We start from the raw sequence: 16175 nt of genomic DNA, 5'->3' as shown, positions 1-16175 counted from the left end.
ACATATATATTGAGAATAGTAAAAGTAAACGAGAAACTATTGTTGTGTATAAAGAACATTTCTAGGTAAAGACAGAGCCCCCTTCCAAGCAACAAAGAACATCACATTTTTTCTTCCACAGTATCCTCTCTGCATATTTTGATCATGCTGAATTTTGGCAGAGGTTAGACTGGAAAACCCAATGACTGACCAGCAGTCAGAAGCAGAACCAGTCCTGTCCATAGATATTTAAATAGTTTTCACACTGTGCAGCACAAATTATATAAGACCACATACTTGAACTAAGTAAGAATGAGGTAACACTTAAGAAAATAAAAAAATCTTTGCTTTGACTGGTGTTATTTCACAATTTGCACAGTACAAGTTGTGAGGGTATGTGCTGTGAACTGATACTGCTTATTTTCTGCACACCATTTTGTGTGATGCAAAGTTCTTTTCCCATATAGTGGGTTTTAGTATTTTGTAAATTCCTCCAAAAACACATCAGAATATGCCTAAAATGAAAAGAAGTGGATATAATTACACAATCAGAGACAATATTTAACCACTTCCCGACCAGCGCACGACGATGTACGTCGACAGAATGGCACGGGCAGGCATATTGGCGTACATGTACGTCCAATATTCGTTGCCGCCGTGCCATCGGGACCCCCGTGAGTCCGGTCGCGGGACCCGCGGACTCGATCGCCGCGGGCATCCCCGCGATCGTCTCACGGAGCGGCCGAATGGAGGAAATGCTGTATAAACAACATTTTTCCATTCTGCCTAGCAACTAGTGACGCTGATCTCTGCTCCATGTGATTGGAGCAGAGATCGGTGTACACTAAATGAAAGCCCAACCCCCCCACAGTTAGTAACACACCCCTAGGAACACTTAACCCCTACACTGCCACCCACTGGTTAACCCTTTCACTGCCAGTGTCATTTACACAGGAATCACTGCATTTATATAGCAGTGATTACTGTATAAATGACAATGGTCCCAAAAATGTGTCAAAAATGTCCGATGGGTCCCCCACAATGTCGCAGTCACAATAAAAATCGCAGATCGCCGCCATTACTAGTAAAAAAAATAATAATAAAAAATTATTAATAAAAATGCTATAAAACTATCCCTATTTTGTAAACGCTATAACTTTTGCGCAAACCAATCAATAATCGCTTATTGCGATTTTTTTTACCAAAAATATGTAGAAGAATACGTATCGGCCTAAACTGAGGGAAAAATTTTTTTTTTATATATTTTTGGGGGATATTTATTATTACAAAAAGTAAAAAATAATGCGTTTTTTTCAAAATTATCGCTCTATTTTTGTTTATAGCGCAAAAAATAAAAACCGCAGGGGTGATCAAATACCACCAAAAGAAAGCTCTATTTGTGGGAAAAAAAGGACGTTAATTTTGTTTGGGAGCCACGTCGCACGACCGCGCAATTGTCAGTTAAAGCGACGCAGTGCCGAATCGCAAAAAGTGGTCTGGTCTTTGACCAGCAAATTGGTCCGGTCTGAAAGTGGTTAAGAATAGTTATACTGACACAAGTTCCAATTCTCTGATACATATAAGACCCCTTTCACACCACACCGCCCATAGCGTGGGCGATAAAATGACGCTATTTTTAGCAGCGTTTTACCGCCGGATTTGCGGTGCATTTCGGCTGCTAGCGGGACGCTTTTACCCCCCGCTAGCGCCCGAGAAAGGGTTAAAACCGCCGGCAATACGCCGCAATAGTGGCGTTTTGCCAGCGGTATTACAGCACTGCCCCATTGATTTTAATAGGGAGCAGCGGTGGAGGAGCAGTAAACACACTGCTCCTTCACCGCTCCAAAGAAGCTGCTGGCAGGACTTTTCCCTGACGTCCTGCCAGAGCACCGCTGTAGTGTGAAAGCCCTCGGGCTTTCACACTACAGACAATGGTGCAGCTTTTTTAGGGCGGATTGCAGGCGCTATTTCTAACGCTATAGCGCCTGCAAAACGCCCTGGTGTGAAAGGGGTCTAAGCCTATTTTCTTGAGTTAATATGGTGAGCGGCAAAGAAAAGGAACCACTTTGATGTGAACTTTGTCCTCAGACATCATTTAATGCACTCCATATAAGTATTTCCTGCCTTCCTCTCATGTCTTCTTTTCTATGCTCTCTCTGACCCCATACACACTATTAGAAATTCTGTTTTTGGTCTTTAGATTTACCAAAACCATATAATATGAGGTCAAACCTTAAATCCTTGTACACACGACCGGATTTTCCGAGGGGAATTGTGTGATGACAGGCTGTTGGCGGAAAATCTGACCGCTTGTACGCTCCATCGAACAGTTGTTATCGGATTTTCCGCGGACAAATGTTGGATGGCAGGCTTTAACATTTTCCGTGGACAAATGTCTGTTGTCAGATTTTCCAAGTGTGTGTACACAAGTCCGTCGAACAAAAGTCCAAAGTACAAAACCACATGCTCGGAAGCAAGAACAAGCCAGAAGCGGTCAGTCTTGTAAACTAACGTTCGTAATGGAGAATTAACATTCGTGACGTGGCAAATTATGAAATCTCAAAATGCAGTGCATATTCTCCTCTTCTTTAATGGGATAATAATGAAGCTGCTTTGCTGGTGATACTGATGGAGTTATTGCAAACTTGAAAGGCTTTTTTTTTCTAGTGATATCAAGAATAATATTATTATGCTTGTTATTTTTTAAGCTCAAACACCATTATCCCGTAGTTTTTAAGATCAAAGATACAACTATGTTGGTGTCCCTTGTTAATTTTACATAGAATTTCTTTAAATGTAACTGCCTACTCTCAAAATGTTATTTGAAGTAAAACACATAGCCAAGTATTATTCTCCACATTTTTTTTTATTGTGCATTAACCACTTAAGGACTGAGCTTCTTTCTGAGATTTGTTGTTTACAACTTAGAAACTGTTTTTTTTTGCTAGAGAATTACTTAAAAACCTCCAAATATTAGACATTTTTTTCTAACACCCTAGACAATAAAATGGTGGTTGTTGCAATACTTTCTGTCACACCGTATTTGCGCAGTAGTTTTAAAAGCACACTTTTTTTTCAAAAAAATACACTTTTTTTAATTAAAAAATAAGACAAGAGTAAAATTAGCCCAATTTTTTTTTATATTGTAAAAGATAATGTTACGCCAAATTGATACCCAACAGGTTACACTTTAAATTTGCGCCCGCTTATGGAATGGCGACAAACTTTTACCCTTAAAAATCTCCATAGGCGACATTTAAAAAAATTCTACAGGTTGCATGTTTTGAGTTACAGCTTCTGCACGTAAGCTCAGCGGGACGGGGCGCATTTAAAAACATATTTTTTCTTATTTATTTTACCTTTTATTTTTACACTGTTCTATTCTATACTGTTCTGTTTTTTGAAAAAAAAGCATCACTTGTATTCCTATTACAAGGTATGTAAACATGCCTTGTAATGGGAAAAAAAGCATGATAGGACCTCTTTTTAAGTGCCCAACCGTGGGTCGGGAGCACGCCGCCGCGCTCTCGACCGGGTCCTGAGCTCCGTGACCGTGGCCGCAGGACCAGCGGACCCGATCGTCGCTGGTGTCCCACGATCGGGTCACAGAGCTGAAGAGTGAGGAGAGGTCTGTGTAAACAAACTTCTCCCCGTGCTTCCTACTGTGGCCGTCACTGGTCGTCTCTTCCCTTTTATAGGGAAAGACGATCAGTGACGTCACATGCCAGGCCACGCCCCCTACAATAAAAAAAAAACATAACGTCATACATAACACCTACACTGCCCCCTAGTGGTTAACTCCTTCACTGCCAGTGTCATTTACACAGGAATCAGTGCATTTAAATAGCACTGATTGCTGTATAAATGACCATAGTCCCAAAAATGTGTCAAAAATGTCCGATGTGTCCGCCATAATGTCGCAGTCACAAAAATAATAATAAAAAAATAAATAAAAATCGCTGATCGCCGCCATTACTAGTAAAAAAAATCATAAAAATGCTATAAAACTATCCCCTATTTTGTAAACGCTATGACTTTTGCGCAAACCAATCAATAATCGCTAATTGCGATTTTTTTTACCGCAAATATGTAGAAGAATACGTATCGGCCTAAACTGAGGAAAAGTTTTTTTTATATATTTTTTGGGGATATTTATTATAGCAAAAAGTAAAAAATATTGATTTTTTTTCAAAATTGTCGCTATATTTTTGTTTATAGCGCAAAAATAAGGTGATCAAATACCACCAGAGGTGCTCAAATACCACCAAAAGAAAGCTCTATGTGTGGGAAAAAAGGGACCCCAATTTTGTTTAGGAGCCACGTCGCCCGACCGTGCAATTGTCAGTTAAAGCAACGCAGTGCCGTATCGCAAAAAGGGGCTTGGTCCTTTGACTGCAAATTGGTCCGGGGTTTAAGTGGTTAAATATGGGATCTGGGGTCAAAAAGACCTCAGATCTCATATTTACACTAAAATGGAATAAAAAACAAAAAACTAAATTGTCATTTGAAAAAAATAAATAAAAAATAACAAAAAGGCTATGGGTGGAAGTGACATTTTGATGTCGCTTCCGCTCTGCAATGATATGGAGACAAGTGGGGGCCATCTTCCCCTCCCTCATCTCCATACCCAGGAAGGACAAGCATCCGATCGCCTCCGCCGCTACCGACGGTACCGGTAAGTGGTGGAGGGCACCGGTAAGTGGCGGGAGGAGGGGGGACCCCTTTCCACTGCCAATAAAAGTGTAATCGCAGCGAATTCGCCACAGAGACCACTATTATCGGAAATGGATTGCAGGCCGAAGAAGAGGATATCAGGGTTATGGCAGCCAGCTGTCAGCTCTTCATATATAGGTATATCGGCGTGTGGCAGTCCAAAAGTGGTTAAAAAAATATTAAAATAAAATTAGATTACATGCTATCTGCCAATAGAACTTAACCAAAAAGTGTATTCTATGCATCCAAAAATATAGAAAATATACCAAATCAAATCATTATTCAACAAAAAAATAAAATATGCATGTGTCCTACTTCTTAATATAGGGGGTCAACATTGCCAAGAGTTGGTGAAAGCAGGGGTCCGTCATCCGGAGATAATTCCGAAAATAATCTGGATTATTCTCCTGGAGCTCCTGCAGCAAAGGCATATGATATAACTGGTCACGATTAATAAAGAAACCAATTTTTGGTCCAAGAAATCCTCCTCCGCCTGTTCCTGGTCTGGACTTGGGTCAAAGCAATAACTCCAAGGCCAATAATAAATATCAGGCTATCACCTCCGATTCCGCAACATGGCTGGTTGACGAATGGCCGTTCAGAGACTAACTGAAAAGTGCAAACTGAAAAGCGCATAATGAAACACGCAAATCAACACTCAAACTTCTACTAACATGAAATTAGCAAACGGAGCCCCAAGGGTGGTGCTAAAGAGCTGAAAAACCTGACAAAAATCTGTAGAAAATCTAATCGTGTGTATGGGTCCTCTCTCCGTTCTCCTTTTTCACTTAGCCTTCCTTCCCTCTGTAATAACCCCCAACCACCACCTACCTCCTAGCGGCTCACCACCACAATAGAGGCATGTGTATGTCAAAATTTTACCTTAAAATGAATGAATTAAAACGATCGCGACCAGCCATGAAATGTGCATGCAACAAACAGCAGGTCTGAAATTACCTTGTATGCTTTTCTGTTGGAGCAGAAATGGCATTTTCTGTACTAGCATTTTTAACTGGAATCTATTTTAAGCACCAAAGTATGAAATCTTGTACAAAATCTGGCTTGTGAATATCTGTGCATTCTTAACCACCTAAGCCCTGGACCATTTAACTGGTCGTTTTAACTGACAATTGCGTGGTCGTGTGACGTGGCTCCCAAACAAAATTGATGTCCCTTTTTCCCCCACAAATAGAGCTTTCTTTTGGTGGTATTTGATTATGTCTGTGGTTTTTGCTCTATAAACAAAAAAATAGCCACAATTTTGAAAATAAACGCATTATAATTTACTTTTTGCTATAATAAATATATATAAAAAACATTTTTTCTCCTCAGTTTAGGCCGATACGTATTCTTCTACATATTTTTGATAAAAAAATTGCAATAAGTGTTTATTGATTGGTTTGCGCAAAAGTTATAGTGTCTACAAAATAGGGGATAGTTTTATGGCATTTTTATTATTTTTTTACTAGTAATGGCGGCGATCAGCTATTTTTATCATGACTGCGACATTATGGCGGACAGGTCGGACACTTTAGGTGCTATATTGGGACCATTCAGATTTATACAGTGATCAGTGCGATTAAATATGCATCGATTACTGTGTAAATGTGACTGACAGTGAAGAGGTTAACCACTAGGTGGCGCTGTAGGGGTTAAGTGTGTCCTAGGGAGTGATTCTAACTGTAGGGGGTGCTGTGATCAGTGTCAGTGTCACTAGGCAGAACGGGGGAATGCTTGGTTACATCAGCATTTCCCCATTCTTCCTCTTCATGAGGCGATGGCAATCAGCTTCCAGGTTTTTTTTGTCAAAGCTTAATTGAACAAGCTGAAGTTAAAAGCTGATTGGCTTTCATGCACAGCTGCACCAAAGGTTGCACTCTTCCGCGTTTTTATTCCTTCATGGTATGCACATTTAAAAATAATAACAGTGATTAGATAGACTCAAAACACATTATTGTAGTGGAAAAGATCTTTGGATGTGATGGAGTACATAACATTAATAACTTATGCTAGGTGCATAAATTTAAAAAGTAAACACTAAATGTCTCCAAATGCCTTTGTTGTGGCACATGCCTAGATTTATGTACTGAACAATACCTAAATATACAAACCAGGGTAGGGCAGTTACAAGCCTGATCAACATCTTCTTGGGTTTGCCAAGTACATCTCTGAACACCCTAGGACTTCTATAAACATGTGTATTTTGCTTGACAAACCTTTCAGATTTCAGCAATGTTTTGGTACGTTAAACATCCCCATGTCCCTTGTACAATAGCTAACATTCACAATTTATACAAGCAAAAACTGTAAACCAGGCAAATAGTACTTGGCAATAGAGAAGACTTGGGTCTTATAAAAGTAAGCAGGAGATGAAATTATATTGTGCAGGACTTGAAAATACAGAAAAGTGTATTTCTATTCTTTTATTCATAGAAGAATAAAAAAAAAATAAAAAAAAAGAAAGAAAAGAAAAGCATTTTATCTGTAAATATTAACAATGATAAAAGGAGAACCAAGATACTAAACACATTTTTAGGCTCCATTCACACTGGGCTTGAAAAAAACTCCAGTTCCCCTGGCAGAAAAAAAAATCTAATATAGAGCATTTTTTGTACACAGTTTAGGTCAGTTTAGGAGAGTTTTGCATTTCTTCTGCCAGAAGGCTCCAATCAGAAACGCAAAATGAGAACGGCTTTTTTCCTGCCTCTAAATGCTAAGCTTAAAATATGCTTCTAAGCCCTTGTACACACGGTCGGACATTCCGACAACCAAATCCATCGGATTTTGTCCGAAACTGGTGTTGCATACACATGGTCAAAGTTGTCGGAAAATCCGATCATTCAGAACGTGATGACGTTCTTTCGTTACGACGGGACTACGTTCAGGCTAGTAGCCAATAGCTTTGGTCTAGGAATTTGATCTGAGCATGCGTGGCACTTTGTCCGATCGGAATTCTCTACAAACGATTGGACAAAGTCCGATCAGATCATTTTGTCGGAAAATTTTACAGCCCAGCTCTAAAACTTTGTTGGTCGGATATTCCGACGGAAACAGTCCGATGGAGCCTACACAAGGTCGGTTTATCTGACAACACGGTCCAATCGGACATTTTGCGTCGGAATGTCCGACCGTGTGTACAAGGGCTAATGTGCATAGACACATAGGGGGTTATTTACGAAAGGCAAATCCACTTTGCACTGCAAGTGCACTTGGAAGTGCAGTCGCTCTAAATCTAACGGGTAGATCTGAAATGAGTGGAAGCTCTGCTGATTTTATCATCCAATCAAGTACAAGCTAAAATGCTGTTTTTTATTTTCCTTGCATGTCCCCCTCGGATCTACAGCAACTTTACTTCCAAGTGCACTTGCAGTGCAAAGTGGATTTTCCTTTAGTAAATAACCCCCATAGGATAATGTTGAGCTGCTTCTACGGGCAAAACGCAAAACTCCTGTAGTAGCAACGATTTTTAAGCTAGTGTACGTGGAGCCTTAGCCCTGGTTCACATTGGTACAATTTGACATGTCAAATTGGCGGCAATTGCTGGCAATGGCACCGTCCTAATCAGTGCACCACTGCATTAGCAGCACAACACCGTTTTAAAAAAAGTATCTTTTTTTAACTACTACTGCTACTACTTTTTGTGATTTTGGGCTGCGATTTACATTAACATCTGTGCAGAAAACTGTACAGATGTCTCTGAAATCGCGGCCAAAATCAGGACTGACATGCGGGAATTAAATCATGTGAGTTCAGCTGAACTCGCACGGCTTCATTCCCGCAGCTCAGTGTGAACCTGGGCTTAAGGTTCCATACTCAAATACTGGGTTGCTTAAGATATGCTTAAAATATCTTTACTCACATTAAGAACTGAAACTGAAAGTCTCCATTTAAAAAAAAAAAAGTTGCTGCTGAGGGAAAGGAAATTAATGAGGAGCAAATGATAATAACACTAATGTATTTACTGTGCATGAGTTTTCACAAATGGTCCATTTTTGATGCTATAAATATTGGTCCTTAAAAGAGATGTTTTTTTCCCATAATCATATTTACCTAGGTGGATGCAGCATCTGTTCGATGCTGCATCTGTCCCCTGCTGCCTCTGCACTGAGAACCAAGCCACCACCGATGGCTCGGTTCTCTCGGATTCCCGAGCAGAGAGCTGCTGCCTGTCAATCAACAGCTCTACTGCTCTGCTCCTCCACGCTCACTGGAGCGCTGAGCTTTGGAGGGGTGGGGAGCGGCTGGCTGAGACAGCAATCAGTCCAGGCACCTGGCCGATCCAGACTCCCAGAGTCGGGATGATGTGGTCCCTGGACTGATCTGTGTAATATCAGTAGAGAGCAGACTTCAGACCACTCTCTGATGAAAATAGGTCACAGGAGTGCAAAATGAATTTCACGCCTGTGACCCATAGGAGAAGCCCAGCCAAACAAGCTCAGGCTGGACTTCTCCTTTAATATTTGGGCTTAAAGGGTATCTATGGTCAAAATTCCAACTCATATATTCATATTCACATTGTGTCACACTCACCACTCAAAGTTTAAAATTAGGTCATAGAATTTTTTATTTTTTTTTACTTACCTGAATCTGATGTCACCTGTCTATACCCAGTGCCTTTTCTGGTAGTGAAAGGTGATTATTAGGAGCAAGCTGGGCCAACTAGTCCTAATGTCTTCTATTCAGTCAGGATGCTGTGAGGAACCCTGTGATAAACTCTTCTGAGCCAATGGGAAGTGTCCTCACCACTAGGGAGTAATGTGGACAATTGGCCACTGCAATTTTAGGTAGGAAACAACGATTTTTTGCTTTTTTCAAATTAAATCGAATGATCACCTAAAAAGGGTGAGAGTGGATAATACCCCTTTCCCGGAAAATCAGCTGTATTTTATGTTTTAACAGTCAAATCCTAAACCCCACCCCCAACCCGAACCCTTAAAGCTGAATTACAGGTACATTTATTTTGCATAGTTGCTTTGGTCTATCGTGGGTCAATATAAGTATACATGTGTTATACCCGGCTGGTACCCATGGAAGCTGGAGATCACTGTGGTAGACACAGCTATTACATTGATTGACACTCGTCCCACGCCCAATGCCTACCCTTCTGCTTAGAAATCATAGAAGATCACTTGCTCAGCACAGGCGCCATTCAGAGAACACTCTATATTTCTGTGTTCTCTGAATGCCACCCCTGCCAAGCAAGTGACCTCCTGTGTTCACTAAGCAGCAGAGCAGCCACTCAGCTCAGGGACCCAGAAGCTCAGGGACCCAGAAGACAGAGGCAGTCACCAGGCCAGGTATGTCGCATGCATCCTTATATTGGTCCAAGCTGGTCAAAGCAAAAATAGTCAAACATTTTTAACAATGAGGTAAGGGAACATAGAGTACAGTTTCTCATGAAACTTGCTTAGATAGTAAGCTAGCCATCTCTATTGTTAGGACAAGTACTTGTTTGTAAATGTTTTTCCTTACTTGCCAAATGGTTTTCTTCATTGTGTACAAAGATGCAGGTTATACAGTGGCACCACAGACAGAAGTTATCAGACAAACCTGATTTATTTTTATGAGAAGATAAGCCTTGGACAAAGGAGTGCCTGTGGACGTAGTATACTTGGATTTTGCAAAAGTGCTTGACACAGTTCTCATACACATCTAATGTGTAAGGTTAAGTCTACAGACTTGGAAAATCAGTTTGTAAATGTTAGTGGTATACCCCAAGGTTCAGTATTGGGACTCTTACATTTTAATATATTTATAAATGATATAGGGTCTGGGATCAAAAGTACAATTTCGGTCTTTGCAGATAATACCAAACTATGCAGTGGAAAACCGTCCTTACAGGATGTCTAAAACTTACAAGCCAACCTCAAAGCATTGTTTAATTGGGCAACTATGTGGCAAATGAGGTTTAATGTTGATAAATGTAAAGTTATGCACTTGTGGACCAAGAATATGCATGCATCATACATACTAGGGGGAGTACAACTGGGGGAATCAATGGGGTAGAAGGGTCTGGGTGTTTTGGTAGATTATGAGCTTAATAAGGGCACACAATGCCAAGCTGCGGTTTCCAAAACAAGCAAAATCCTTTCTTATATTAAGAGAAATATAGACTCCAGAGAGAGATATCATTCTGCCCCTGTACAAATCATTAGTAAGACCTCATCCCAGGGGTCCATATAGTGAACTCGGTGTTGAGTTATTCACTTTAAAGTTATTACAGAGGACAGGGGGGCAATCTTTACGTGTTGAGGAAAAGAAATTCAAAGGATAATTCCACCCTAACACTAAAAACTCTACATCTACAGTAATCCATTATCTAACGCTAACATATCTAACCCTATAAAGAAAAAATCAGTATACTTACCTTTTTTGAAGCCAATCCTCTCGGGTCTAGCTGCAGAAGCTCTGCAGAGGACACAGCCGACAACGGCTGTTAAATTAATGGAAAGTGACATTACCCACAGACTTACTATGAGGCTTCCGATGTCAGCTGTGTCCTCTGTACCCACCTCCACAGCGAAGCAGCAACTGACAACTCAGAGTGGGATTGGGTTTGATCAGCTTCAAAAAATCTATGTATGTGGATTTTTTCTTTACAGGGTTAGATAGGTTAGTGTTAGATTGTGGATGTCTGCAGATGTAGAGATTTTAGTATAAAGGTGTACTTATCCTTTAATCTCTGAATATGGAGGGCTTCTTCACAGCATGAGCTGTGAAAATGTGGAATAAACTCCCTCAAGAGCTGGTTCTGTCTGGCCCAGTAGATTGCTTTAAAAAAGGCCTGGATTATTTCCTAAATGTACATAATATAATTGGATACTAATATTTATAGGTAAAGTTGATTCAAGGAATATCTGCCTCTTGGGGGATCAGGAAGGAATATTTTTTCCCCCTGCTGGAGCAAACTGTATCATGCTTTTCTTTTTTTCTTTTTTTGCCTTCCTCTGGATAAACTATGGGAATATGATTGTGTATATAGGATTGTAAAATTTTTTTTTCTTCTCTTTTTTTCCCCTTTTATTGGTTGAATTAGATGGATTTGTACCTTTTTTTTCAAACAGACTAACTATTTAACAACAGAGGCTTATGGATGTAGTGCCTTAGATCTCATTAATCAATATAACACATTTAATTTCTTACCTTATGTACCACCACCCCTCCAGATTCTTCTGGATAACCTCCACTGTGGCTCCTTTTTCAAAGCCAATCTCATCTTTTCCTTGGCTGGCATAAGGCTGTATAGTAACATAGTTTTCTTCTAAAAGCAACAGAAAATCTGTATTAATTGCAGTTATGACATCTTGGAGAACAGTTCCATTAACTGTTATGTAACATGGACAGAATCGAGTATTCTACAGCAAAAATAGAGCATCAAATAAACACTGACACTCTCACAAACGCACTCAAAATAAGTATGGAAATTATTCTGGTAAAATATCACATCTTAAACCAAGCAAGGCACGTATAGCCATCATCACTTCATCTGATACCGCACGTGTCCTTCCAATTTGGCCGCGGATGTATTAACTCTTTTTTTAATGTTTTTTGCGGTTTATATAATTTATTGTTTTCTAAATAAACATGTAATAATTAAACAAAACAATAGATTGATTTTTCAAAGTAGCGTACGGGTATGTTACTTTGCCCAGCCGTGCCATTCTGCCAACGTATATATGCTGACAGCGGTCGGCAAGTGGTTAATGAAAAAGTTGAATATATTAGAATTATATATATATATATATATATATATATATATATATATATATATATATATATATATATAAAATGTAATTGTCATTTTCAGTTTAGGTTTAAGTCTTTGGCCAAGTACATCATACATTTTTGGTTTCAGCACCAAAATTTCCATTCGGTGCACCTCTAGAATGCATTTCCCTACCTCACTTCATGTCAGGTTGGGAGTGACAAAAATAAAAAGTGCTTGGGGCCCTGGTCCCCAACATGTGGCCACATGCAGTTCTTTGCAGATGTTTTTCTGTGTTTTCCTTTTGCCCTGTTAGAGCAATGAACACAGTCTTTTGTATCATGTCTACATTCTCTGACCATCTCATGCATCATTCCCAAAGTCTTTGACTATATCCTGTTGTGTGTCTGCTGTCTTTGACACTGAATATTTATTTTATGTTATGTGCAGGTCTTTGGTGATGTCAGGGGCTGCTCTTGAGACCCCCTATATCAAGAAATGTGATCACCACTGGCTTATGGTCTGTATGAGTTAGGGGCAGGGCTTCGAGGTATAAAAGTTAAGCTAAATGTGACTTGGCAGATCCCATTCTCTTTTGCCATTTCATAGAACAAAACCTTTACTTGAATGTGTCTAAGCTCTGAGGATCACACTGGCAATTATCTATTAACTTGTCATTGACTGGTGCTTGTTTAGGCACTGTGCAGTAAAATATTTGCAGATCAGCAACAAAGCTATTAGATTTAGATGTTGCTGTGGTTTGCAGAGTACTTGGAGTAGTTCCAGACCAATGCCCTATAACTAACTGTATCCTGACTATGGAGGATACCAGGGACTGGGCTTAGAGTCTGCAGCATCCTCCTCTGAACAGTTGCCTTGCCCTGGGTGCTGGAAACCCACGCTATACTGCTGCTGCTTGTACCAAAACGGAAAAGGGCTGTTCATTGGACTACCTTTGTCACCCTCTATAAGCATATGTTTGTAGACTAATAACCCTGGGGGACACACTTGTCCATTTTGATGCAGGAATACTCTTGTATTTTGCAGCATGAAAAAGCTTGTCAAATAAAAATCCCACTCTTTCTTAACCACTTTCAGACCGGACCATTTTGCTGGTAAATGACCAGAGGTCTTTTTACAATTTGGCACTGCGCTGCTTTAACTGGTAATTGCGCGGTCATGCAATGTTGTACCCAAACAAAATTTGCGTCCTTTTCTTCCCACAAATAGAGCTTTCTTTTGATGGTATCTGATTGCCTCTGCGATTTTTATTTTTTGCGATATAAATGGAAAAAATGATATTTTCTACTTTTTGTTATTAGAAAAATCCAATAAACTCAATTTTAGTCATACATTTAGGCCAAAATGAATTCAGCCACATGTCTTTGGTAAAAAAAAAGTCAATAACTGTATATTTATTGGTTTGCGCAAAAGTTGTCACATCTACAAACTAAGGTACGTTTTCTGGAATTTACGCAGCTTTTAGTTTACGACTGCCTATCTCATTTCTTGAGGTGCTAAAATGGCAGGGCAGTACAAAACCCCCCCAAATGACCCCATTTTGGAAAGTAGACCCCCTAAGGAAATTGATAAGTGGCATGTTGAGCCCATTGAATATTTAATTTTTTTGCCTCAAGCGATTGAATAATGACAAAAAAATATTTTTTATTTTTTTTTTACACAAAGTTGTCACTAATTGATATATTGCTCACACATGCTATGGGCATATGTGAAATGACACCCCAAAATAAATTCTGCTGCTTCTCCTGAGTACGGGAATACCACATGTGTGGGATTTTTTGGGAGCCTAGCCGCGTACGGGGCCCCGAAAGCCAAGAACCGCCTTCAGGTTTTCTAAGGGCGTAAATATTGGACTTCACTCCTCACTACCTATTACAGTTTTGAAGGCCATAAAATGCCAAGATGGCACAAAACCCCCACAAATGACCCCATTTTAAAAAGTAGACACCCCAAGCTATTTGCTGAGAGGCATGTTGAGTCCATGGAATATTTTATATTTTGCCACAAGTTGCGGGAAAATTACAAACTTTAATTTTTTTTTATTTTTTTTTCACAAAGTTGTCACTAAATGATATATTGCTCACACATGCCATGGGCATATGTGAAATGACACCCCAAAATAAATTCTGCTGCTTCTCCTGAGTACGGGGATACCACATGTGTGGGATTTTTTGGGAGCCTAGCCGCGTACGGGGCCCCGAAAGCCAAGAACCGCCTTCAGGTTTTCTAAGGGCGTAAATATTTGACTTCACTCCTCACTACCTATTACAGTTTTGAAGGCCATAAAATGCCAAGATGGCACAAAACCCCCACAAATGACCCCATTTTAGAAAGTAGACACCCCAAGCTATTTGCTGAGAGGCATGTTGAGTCCATGGAATATTTTATATTTTGCCACAAGTTGCGGGAAAATTACAAACTTTTTTCTTTATTTATTTTTTTCACAAAGTTGTCACTAAATGATATATTGCTCACGCATGCCATGGGCATATGTGAAATGACACCCCAAAATAAATTCTGCTGCTTCTCCTGAGTATGGGGATACCACATATGTGGGACTTTTTGGGAGCCTAGCCGCGTACGGGGCCCCGAAAACCAAGCACCGCCTTCAGGCTTTCTAAGGGCGTTACAGTTTTGAAGGCCATAAAATGCCAAGATGGCACAAACGCCCCCCAAATGACCCCATTTTGGAAAGTAGACACCCCTAAATTTAGGGGTACACTAGTGAGACTAGGTAATAAATGGCGGGTGCCCTGAAACTATAAAAAAATAACTAACCAACCAGCGTCACCTGTAACCGTTATATGCTGATCACTGGTGAAAGGGTTAACTAGGGGGCAATCAGGGGGCTTTATGCGGTAGTATATGGGGGTCCCTGGCACTATAAAAAGCTGCGGCGAACCTAAATACCTACCTGCCTAACTAGCGTCACCTGTGACACTAATACAGCGATCAGAAAAACGATCGCTTATTAGGCTGGGTTCACACTGGAGCGATGCAGGAACGTCACAAATCCGCGGCGGGTTCCCGCATCGCATGCCTCCCGGCGGCAGTTCACACTGCCCTATGCGAACTGCTGGGAGTGTCAGTGAAATGTTAATGACACCCCCAGATCAGTTCGCATATCGCAGTGCGATCTGCAAACTCGGATCGCATGGTGTGAACACCCATGCGATCCGATTCTGCTGCGGACCAAAAAAAGGGTCCCGTGCGAGTTTGCGGCGGGTGCGACACGAATTCAGCCATACTATCTGTATGGCTGAACTCGAATCGCACAGAGATCGGATGTGATTTGCACTGCAGTGCGGTGCGAATCACATCCGTTCTCAAACCGCTGCAATGTGAACCCAGCCTTAGTGACACTGGCGACGGGGGTGATCACGGGGTTAAACCTTTATTGGGGGGGTTAGGGGGGTACCTTAGAACTAAAGGGGGCTAACCCTAACTGCCCTAACAGTTATTACAGTCACAAATGACACCCGCCGGGTGATCAGGGGGTTAAACCTTTATTAGGTAATAAATGGCGGGTGCCCTGAAACTATAAAAAAATAACTAACCAACCAGCATCACCTGTAACAGTTATATGGTGATCACTGGTGAAAGAGTTAACTAGGGGGCAATCAGGGGGCTTTATGCGGTAGTATATGGGGGTCCCTGGCGCTATAAAAAGTTGCGGCGAACCTAAATACCTACCTGCCTAACTAGCGTCACCTGTGACACTAATACAGCGATCAGAAAAATGATCGCTTATTAGGCT

At 40.6% G+C, this 16175-nt stretch overlaps 1 protein-coding gene across 7 annotated transcripts in view; it reads right to left on the bottom strand.

Moving 5' to 3' along the window:
- SH3PXD2A (SH3 and PX domains 2A) overlaps window positions 1-16175 on the bottom strand; it is a 472602-nt gene that overhangs the window by 34155 nt on the left and 422272 nt on the right. For all 7 annotated transcript variants that reach the window (XM_077455261.1, XM_077455259.1, XM_077455260.1 and 4 more), the window contains one exon: window positions 11836-11953. In XM_077455261.1, the coding sequence (XP_077311387.1) occupies window positions 11836-11953 (118 nt within the window). The remainder of the gene's footprint in view (window positions 1-11835; window positions 11954-16175) is intronic.

Source organism: Lithobates pipiens, unplaced genomic scaffold, assembly GCF_037356315.1.
Source record: "Lithobates pipiens isolate NorthernLeopardFrog02 unplaced genomic scaffold, aLitPip1_a1.2 Scaffold_25, whole genome shotgun sequence".
Lineage (NCBI taxonomy): Eukaryota > Metazoa > Chordata > Amphibia > Anura > Ranidae > Lithobates > Lithobates pipiens.
The sequence above is the reverse complement of the archived record's forward strand: the minus strand, read 5'-3'. Positions and strand labels throughout refer to the sequence as shown.